Below are 10188 nucleotides of genomic sequence, written 5' to 3'. Positions count from 1 at the left end.
AGCTAAGGTTTGGAATAGGAATGTGTTTGGAAATTTGTTCCATCGAAAAAAGAGTATCCTTGCCAGACTTAGGGGTGTTCAAATTGCCCTTTCCAATAACCCCAATAATTTTCTAGTTTGACTTGAGCAGGAGTTGCGCACAGAACTATCTAGGGTCTCGAAATTAGAGGAAGAGTACTGGGCCATGAAGCCGCGCATCACTTATCTGTTTGAGGGGGACAGAAACACAGTCTTTTACCACACTTCTGCTCTGGTGCGTTGAAGCAGAAATCGTATCACTTGCGTGAAAGACCACATAGGGTACTGGTTCAATAAGGAGAAAGATATTGCTGACTTCATCAGGAATGGTTATTCTGAATTATTCATGTCCAACCACAGTAGGTCCTTCCTCTCTTTGTGGGATCCCCCTTGCTGGAACTCCTGCTTGAAGGAGGAAGATGCTGCCAAGCTTGCTGTTCCGATATCCAATGAGGAAATTTCAAGCGCTCTCTAGTCTCTCAAAGCTTTCAGAGCCCCAAGCCCGGATGGCCTCTATGAGGGGGTTTTTTCAGCGCTTTTGGCTTCTAGTCGGGGAGTCGATAAGATAGGAAGTGAAACAAATTTTCACCTCCCAAACAATGCTGGAATACCTAAACAGGACCCTTATCACCCTGATCCCTAAGTGCAATACACATGAATCTCTTAGCAACTACCATCCAATCAATTTATGCAAAGAAAAATAATAATAAGATTGTTACAAAGGTGATTGTGGCCAGGATTCGTCCCATGCTATCGAACCTAGTCTCACCCTACCAAACAGCTTTCGTTCCTAGTCGAAAAAGGGTTGACAATGCAATAATTGTTCAGGAACTTGTTCACACCATGTCAAAGAAGAAACCTTGGCTCTTTTCAAGTTCCCTAACCAACTAGTCTCCCTAATTATGAGCTATGTCTCAACTTCTTCCATCTCTGTACTGTGCAATGGTGGTGCTCTCGAGCCTTTTTTTCCTTCAAGAGGCATTAGACAGGGAGACCCCCTCTCTCCCTAGTTATTTATCTTTTGTATGGAAGTTCTAGGAGCTCTCATCACATAGAAGTGTGATGCCAAGCTGTGGGACCCGCTTAGAGCCTCGCGGGAAAGGCTGGCCTTTTCTCATCTCTTCTTTGCTTACAACCTCGTCCTTTTTGCAAAAGTGGACAGGAAAAATTGCTTGGTTGTGAGAGATGTCCTCAACTCATTTTGCTCTTTGTCAAGTCAAAAAGTGAGTAATGCAAAATCTAGTGCTTTCTTTTCTCCTAATGTCAAAACTGAAACCAGATCAAATTTATGCGAGATCCTGGAGTTCAAGTCCAATCCGATGCTGGGGAAATCTTTGGGATTCCCTATAAAATTCTCAAGCATGAGCCAGGATTATGGGTTAATTATTGAGCGGATTCAGAGTCGCCTTGCTAGGTGGAAGGAAAATTTGTTGTCTTTCGCTGGATGGCTCGTCCTCACTCAATCTGTTATTACTACCATTCCAAATTATGCGATGCAGTGTGTGGCCCTCCATACAAAAGTTCTCCATAGTGTGGACCAATTAAGTCGAAACTTTCTTTGGGGATCAACTGACAATAAGAAGAAGCTCCACATGGTTACCTAGAAGAAGATTACTAAGCCCAAAAGAGAGGGAGGTCTTGGTATCCATGCAGCCAAAGCCAAAAATATTGCTCTCTTAGCCAAATTCAACTAGAGATTGAAGACAGAGATGTCCTCCCTGTGGGCCAAGGTTTTAAACCATAAGTATAAAGTGGATAGAAGACTAACCAATGCCCATCTGAAACTTCGGACCTGCTCCAACACCTGGTCCACGATAAGAGAAGGTGAGGTAGTTTTTAAATGGGCGTCCAAATGGATAGTTGGTAGGGATAGCCAACTATCCTTAAGGTATGACAAATGGCTGGACAAGGGCCCATTGAGAAGTCTCATTTCAAGCCCTCTCAACCGCAGGGAAGAGAAAATTTTCTTAAAGGAGGTTGCTAACTTCAATATGTGGAATTGGCAAAACATATCTTTCTCTTTACCTGCCCAATTGTTGTCTGCCTTCAAATCCACTCCTATATCCTTCTCTACTCTATATGAGGACCGTCTCACCTGGTTCTAATCCCCGATGGGGGGTTTTGAGCTTAAGGAGGCCTATAGGCTAGCTAGCATGGAAGGTGAAGACGCTCAAGCAAGCCCATTTGAAGGTGAATGGATTTGGAAGACTATCTCCATCCCGAAGGTGAAGTGTTTTCTTTAGCAATGCTATCACAATAGCATCCCAGTCTAAGCCATTCTTGCCTATCATGGTATGGATATTTCACTTTCCTACCCAATTTGCAATGGTGCCCCGGAAACCATTATACATGTTTTAAGGGATTGCCCCTTTGCCTAATGCTTCTAGAACTCCTTTCCCCAGCCCATGCAGGCATCTCTCTTCTATGGGTCTAGACTTGCGGATTATTGAGACTAAATTGCCAAAGTACAAAAGGCTCCCCTTGCTCGGGGATCAATTGGGGGGTTGTCTTTCCTTTTAGGATATGGGAACTTTGGCTTCATAGAAATAGTGTAGTCTTCGGAAGAGAGAGAGCTCAGAATGATCTAAAGAAGGAGGTGGTGGCTAAAGCCACCAAATTTGCTTTTCTTGGAGCCAATGGTAGTCCTAGTGGTCATTGCACAACTATCAAGATCAATTGGCACCGCCTCCCTAAGAATTGGATTAAATTAAACACTGATGACTCTTCTATTGGAAACCCCGGTTTGGCAGGAGGTGGAGGATTGATTCGCAATGCAAATGGGGAATGGGTGAAAGGTTGCAAGAGCTATAGGGGTCACCACTAGTGCTGCTGCCAAGCTCTGGGCTCTTCGAGACGAAATCCGCTTGTGCATCAAAACGGTTTGGATGCTATCCTTGGAGATTGTAGGGCGGGTTTTAGAGATATTCTTGTGGTTAAAATTCAACATTGTTATAGGGAGGCAAATAAATGTGCTGATATTCTAGCTAGGAGGGGAGCCTTGCTTTCCCAAGATTTTGTAGTGTTTTTGGAACCCCCAGCTAATGTTTCTTTGTTGCTTAGTTTAGACACAGCTGGGGTTGCCTTTGATCGGATTGTTAATGTTTCTGGTGTTGCTATTTAGCCGTTAATGAATTCTCCTTTTTACCAAAAAAAAAAATTATTATTTTATGGAATAGAAATAAATTAGTATTTTTTTTTTTTGGACGGGGAACATTCTAGAGAAAAGGTCCTTGGAGAACATATTCAGTTTTCTTGGGGGGAGGGGGAATTGATATATCCTCAATCCATACAATAGTCAATAGTTTCCTCTCTTTTTTTTCTTTTTTTTCTTTTTTTTTGGCTTTTGATAAAAGAGCGGTGGGTCATCGGTACTAATTTTGTTCCTTTGTTATTAGGTCCTATTGGCATCGTCATTTCTTGTCTCACTGAGATCAATTCCTTCACTTGGATTCCCATTCAGTTTTTCACAATAACTTTACGCAAAAACCATATCAATCCAGAAAACAGGAAGAAAGAAAGCAGCAACAGCAAGAACAACAAAATGTATAACCACTCACAGTCACCGGTCCCTCCTCTTACTAATAATAACCACAACCAACACACACATAACCCCTACATCATCCTCTCCCCTGATTCCACATCGTCTTATTCATCTTGCAAGCGTGAGCACTCACTAATTTTTTAACCATGCCTCTACTTTTTTTTTTGGCAGTCATGATTGAACATGTTTGGTTTATTAGTTGTTTTTTGTTGAAAAGAAAAAAACAGAGTTCTTATTGTTGTTGTTGTTATTGGTAAATAAGCTATATATGGTCCGTGATGGTGCAGGTCCGATAGATAGGATGTTTGATACGTTGAGTCGGTGTGGAAAGAGGGTTGAATATGCCACAAGAAAAGCAGAGGCCATAGCCGACGATGTCTGGCATCACCGTGAGTCTTCTCAATAATATTGTTTTCTCTCTTTTAACTGCAACTGTAACTTGCTGCAGTGGTGTTTATGTTAAACTGATGAGTTATTAGCGTATCGAAATCATATTGTAACTTTTAACTTGATTTGGAAAACCAATTCATGATTCTTCTTCTTCTTCTACCCTGCTGCAATCTCTGCTTTAACTTTTTTGACTGATCTTGATGGTAATCAAAGAAGGAGCTAGCTTGAAAGGGGTGATGGCGTGTGACTAGAAATAATGTGTTCTCTTATTAGCTCAACTAGTAAAAACTCTTGTTATTGCATAAGGGATCTGGGGGTTCAAACCCACCTACACAAAAAACCTAATTGGTGTATTTTCCCTTTAAATGCCTTTTAAGCATTAGCGTTTTGGATGCTTCATTCGACACTACCCTCACCCTCAAGCCTCACATCACAGGGCAGGCAATATGCATACAGTTCCAACCATTCTTTAATTTAATGTCATTTCCATTTGTTTCTCCCATGCTCATCTCAAGCATAAAGGCATGCTCTTACTCCCTGCTCGTCATCTTACTTTCACTAAATAGCCAGTTACCTTGTTTATTTTGATCCATTTCTCCAATAAAGCAGAGATTCATTTTGGGATACGTCTACATCATTTGGGACAACTGCGTGGCTATTGGACATGAAACTTACTACTTTTAATTTATAAATAAATTCTGTATAACATACATGGCACTGAATAAGATTGATATATTATGGGAAATCTATTAATTTAGTGGTTTCTTTAGACTTTCAAAAAAGAAAATTTAAGTGACTTTTTGTGTGTTTGAATGCTTGAAATTAGAAGGCAAGGCAGTATGTTCTTCAACTGATAGCTTCTTCTTCTTCTTCTTTCACCCCTTTTCTTCCGTTTTTGTGATTGAGAATTATTTTACTAGTTTGTCCCCTTGAAGTCTGCCCGACAGTTAGAAACAAGAGGCCTTTTATGGGTTCCATCCGAAAGCATTAGTATTTCACTTTTTCTGAGCTTTTCAGTATCAAAAACTAAAGGAGCTGAGCTCCATCTCCTTGCTGGGTTTGAGAAAAATTAAAAACTTGGAATTTCCAAGATAAATGTTGAAGGAGATTGCTACAAGCCTTAGGTATTGCGAAATACAAAAAGGAGCTCGTGAAATCTATAAGATCTGCTTACAATGCCAAAATACATTTGAAGAACATGGGTTTAGACCATCTTATCATTGTTGAGGGGAAATAAGTGAAGAAGTTGGAAGCGGACAGGTTTCATGCAAAAGAAGAAAGAAAAGGAGTGAGTGGGAAGCATTACAAAGAGTATTTACCTTTGAATATGATTAACTTATTTGCTTTCATTTATCTCTTCTCCTTCAAAGGAATCCTCTCTCTCTCAAACTTTTCTCACCGTCAATAAAAAGGATTAGCTTAACCCTCATTTGAAAATATTATGGACACTAGAACTGTATGGAGTCATTAGATTTTGAAATTAAGTGCAGCAATGAGTCTGACTAGCAAGATTGTAATAGGTAAAGGATGATTTTGTTTAAGTGAACTGGAGATGATCTCAACTTAGTCCTTAGTACTATGACCAAACCATTGTTGCATATAATTCCATAAGGTATCCAGACAAAGTTTAGCTACCAAACTTAATTGAAACTAATGACTACAACTCTACTCCATATCTTTTTATTTTATGTGAATTTTGACAAATCTACTATTGGATAACATTTTCTTCTTATATCCTCCGCGCTTGCAAAATTTCCATAAAATTAAAGATCAATAGTTATATCATCAATTAAATGTATAAATTTCAAGATTCTGTAATCTAAAATCATGCATAAAAAATATAAGTTTATAGATTGAATAGTAAATAACATCTTATTAGCGTGAAATTTAAAATGTGTGTTAAGAATATAAAGAATATGCAATCCAACGGTTATATTTTCAAAATATATAGCCATGTTAATTGTTTTAGTGGGAGTTATAGCCAAACTTTGTCCAAGGAATCTACATTGTAGACTAATAGTATTGTAATTTGTACTAGAGGCTACTTCAGCTATTAACAGTAAAATGATTTGCATATCCTGTAGTCAGAAATCACTTTCTGTTCTCCTTCCTTGGGCTTCTACAGATTACTTCTAATATGACTTTGTGTGGCACATAGGATTACCATCAAAGATATAATCATGAAGTTCTCACTTGATTGCATAATTCTGTTACCTATTGCTTCAAATATGCATTTTGAGTTAGACAATTAATCTACTTTTTTGTATTACAGTCAGAGTTAGTCCTAGTCTCACTGATGCAGCAATGGCAAGACTTGCTCAAGGAACAAAGGTACTTGCTGAAGGAGGGCTTGATCATGCATTCCAGCAAGCATTCAATATCTTGCCAGGAGAAGAGCTATTGAACTCGTATGCCTGCTATTTATCAACTACCTCCGGACCTGTGATTGGAACGCTTTACTTATCCACTAAAAGAGTAGCATTTTGCAGTGATTACTCCTTCTGTTGTTATTTATCCTCAGGGCAGCCAGAGTGGATGTACTATAAGGTATTATCATTCCTTTTTCACTTAATAATGCAATCCTCGACTCATATGCTTAATCTAACCATGTATTGGCATTGGCAACCATTAGATTATCGTTTCTCAATATCTGAGTAGATAACTTTTAATCGAACTACAAGTTCAGGTTTTTGAGCTAAGAGGCAAAGTTAAGGATAGAGTTTTGAGCATGCATACAAGATTTGAACTCTAATAGCGCACCAATTATTGTCCATGAATTAGTTAGTTTTCTACCAACTTGGGGATTGTCTAAAGATATGAAGTGCGAAGAATGTTTATGTTTGTCAGCCACGTACCACGTTATTACTAGAATGTTGATAGTCATACAATTGGCATCTTAAGACTACCAAGTCAGCAGATTGATTGCGTTTCATTGGTGGAAAGCATATCAGATATTTTAAAAATATCCACTTCTTAAGTTTAAAGTGGGAGTGGTAGTGTCCATTGAGAAAAAGAGGGGAAGGGAAAAGAGAGTGATGAACCCTTTTGCTGAGAGCGAATGAATATCGTTTTAGATATATATATATATATATATATATAATTTGTCCAACATGAGAAGACCCTGCAGTAATCATGAATAAAATACAAAAAAGCCAAACAAACAAATTCACCTGCAAGCCAAACAAACACATTTTTGCTTGTGCTCTAGCAATGACTCCTTTTGTAGGATTACCGTTATGTACATTTTAGATTCAAAACTTTTTTAAGTAACAAGAATGAAGGTTTAGTTAATTTAAGCTGCAAATTCGTTCATACATCTTCACTTTCTAAGTAATTGAATTTTAAATTTTTATTTCGATTAGTATGAACTTATATCTTTATATCTGCTGGGTCAATATGTAGATGGTTGTGCAGCTTGATCAATTGAGAGCAGTTAATCCTTCTGCCAACAGATTGAACCCCTCAGAAAAGTACATCCACATTGTCACAAGGGATGGTTATGAATTCTGGTTCATGGGATTTATATCATATGACAAGGCACTCAAGAAGCTAACTGAGGCTTTACAGCGAGCTTGTAATGCTTCAGGGGAGGTTTCACGAGTTTAAGTGCAACATTGCACATAATTGCTTGTATAATTTAGACAGACAGAGAAGAATGTTGGACTGCAATGTTTAAACAACTGTTTTTCTTTTTTCTTTTTTCTTTTTTGAAAATAAAACGGCAGTTAAAACAACTGTTTGGTTTCCATTTTGCGTAAACAAATTTCAGGGAGGTTTCACGAGTTTAGGTGCATGACACTACACAGATAGAAAGCTTAAAAACAAAACTTTTGTTGGGTGTATAAAGTGACACCAACAAAGAGTCACATTGCACAACATGCCGTGTGCATGTTCTAGTTCCACTGCCACAAGTCCATAGATTCTCTCTTATGATTTATTTGTTGATGTTTGTGTCACTTTATATTTTAGTTACACTTGTGTCACACACTTGGGATGCACTAAATCATAATCGGTGAAAGTTTTCTGCTATAAAAACAACTGACTTTTGAAACATAATTGCTCTATTTTGATTTTAAATATTAACTGCCTATAAATTAAGGGTATAAAACAGATTCACTTTCATGTACCTTCATCATTTTTAGCAAGATGTTGAGAAACAGGATTAGATTTGATGGGAAATTTTTCACTCGTTGGGGGGTCAAGTTGATGTCTTGCTTACTGCAGTACTAAGATGGAGCAATTTCTTTTAGAGAAATGAACTGCACGGGTATATGGGTAAAAAAATGGAGCAGATGGTACTTTGATGTAAATACCCTTGAAGTAACTGCTCAGTGGAATGTCGTTGGCTAGGGACATTGGACTAAGGAGCATAGGACTCTTGATGAAGCAAAGAGATGAACCATAATAACACTAAAATGGGATGAACCAAACCAGTCGTACCTCAGGCATCTCTTTGATGAAGCAAAGGGAATTTAACGACTAGGAAGTGCTACAAATTGGGAGAGAAGTAAAACAAGGAGCTCAAAAGCTAAGCCAAGATGGCTAGGTTTTACGGATGAAGAAAAACACTACTCATGTTCTCATACATCAAATTATATATAGGTTTTAGGTATTTACCTCTTGGGTTCAATAACAAACCCTACCTTCCAACATTCCATCAATGCTAATACACTTTGAGCCATAACCCAAGCTAATCCAAACATGCCAAAAACCATGGACCAAACTTCATGAGCGAAAAGGGTGATGAAATAACAGATATTCAATAAACTCCCCACTCCACTTGCACATACAACTCCAATCCACCGCACACAAACACCTTTTGCAGAGGTTGTTCATAATTAAGATTTTTCCCTAAGAGACTGTCCACATAACTTTGGAACCTTTGTCTATTATATACTCTTCCAAGGAAAGCTTTTGGATCCTCTAGCAATCAAAGCTTTATAAAAAGATTTTACCTCAAAATCATCTCTGGTGGTAAGGATCCATTAAACACAATTGACAATCCTCCCCAGAACTCCCAATCTTGACAAAATATAACTTCTCTATAAAGTAAAGTAGAAGCTCCTCTCCCCAATATATGGTCTGGTGAGAGAGATATTCCAAAAAACAGACCCTGAAATATAATCTGCTAGAGCTGCTGCATCTTTATCCCTGGCTAGGCAAAAAATATCCGGATTAGCATCCTTTTTTCTTCTTTTTTTTTTTGATAAGGACAACTTTCATTGAAACAACACAGAACTACAAAGGAGCCAAAGGACCAAATACATCAAATACAATCCTGATGTATCAGGTGTCTCACCATGGGCGGGGAACAACCCTCCCAAACCTGCCCCATTCCCTTACACTTTGCATAGAGGGCTAGTTCATGCGCCACCCTATTGAAATCCCTCTTGACACGCCTAATTTTCCAACTGCTAAAGCAGTCCAGCACCCTCAAAATTCCTTGAACAATGTGGCCTGTTTCACCGCAGACTTCCTTTGCTAAAATGCTCTGAACAGCTAGGAGCCTAACTCCTTTGCTAACAACACACCTGCTTCCACTGCCAACATTTCAGTCTCCAGTGCAGAAATATTCCCATTTAGCAGTCTACACTGACCAGCTGCCGCCTCACCCTTGAAATCTCTCATGATTACTCCAATACTTGAATTCCTTCCTCTCACTGATGTCGCCCCCATCCACATTTATCTTATAGACCCCCATTGGAGGCTTCTTCCAACTAACCTCACAAGAGGCTGGACCAAGATGGAAATATTTTGAAGCTTCTTTATGATTCAGAAGAAGACACAAGGCAGAGTCCCAATCTTTTTTCCAGACTTCGTTTGGATGGACTAATGCTTCGGGGGTTTTATCTTTTTTCTTTGTTATCTGATTTGCTTGATAGATGTACTTTTTTTTTTTATTCTTCTATGTACCTGTGCTTTCCTTAATACACATCTTGTGTGCTCTGGCTTTTCTTGTACTAGTTTTTCCTTCAATGAAGTTTATTACTTGTCAAAAAAATAAAAAATAAAAATAAGTCACCACACCAACAATCATACCAAAAACGGATGTCACACTCAACCACTACCCACTTCAAACATAAGAAAACTCACCAAGCTCTTCCACCCATTTTGAAGATTTCTCCATAAACTGACCCCACTGGATTCTGTCAGCTACTCGGAAGTCCAACCAACCCAAAGGCTACCATATTTCAAAGCAATAATAACATCACAACAAATTGCCTCCTTTCAGTAGTAAA

General features: G+C 38.6%; 1 protein-coding gene and 1 pseudogene across 2 annotated transcripts; both read left to right on the top strand.

The window, feature by feature from the left end:
* LOC142639705 (uncharacterized) overlaps positions 1-493 on the top strand; it is an 8415-nt pseudogene extending 7922 nt beyond the window's left edge.
* Positions 494-1863: 1370 nt separating this feature from the next.
* LOC142641590 (GEM-like protein 2) lies at positions 1864-7686 on the top strand. Of its 2 annotated transcripts, none has more exons than XM_075816040.1 (5): positions 1864-2243; positions 3414-3680; positions 3847-3948; positions 6222-6496; positions 7352-7686. In XM_075816040.1, exons 1-5 carry the CDS (start codon positions 2213-2215, stop codon positions 7553-7555), a joined length of 879 nt encoding a protein of 292 aa, XP_075672155.1. In that variant the 5' UTR covers positions 1864-2212; the 3' UTR covers positions 7556-7686. The 2 variants fall into 2 exon arrangements, with proteins under 2 accessions (XP_075672155.1, XP_075672156.1); XM_075816041.1 differs by having other exon boundaries at positions 1864-2897.
* Positions 7687-10188: the final 2502 nt, after the last annotated feature.

Source organism: Castanea sativa, chromosome 6 (assembly GCF_040712315.1).
Source record: "Castanea sativa cultivar Marrone di Chiusa Pesio chromosome 6, ASM4071231v1".
NCBI lineage: Eukaryota > Viridiplantae > Streptophyta > Magnoliopsida > Fagales > Fagaceae > Castanea > Castanea sativa.
The sequence above is the reverse complement of the archived record's forward strand: the minus strand, read 5'-3'. Positions and strand labels throughout refer to the sequence as shown.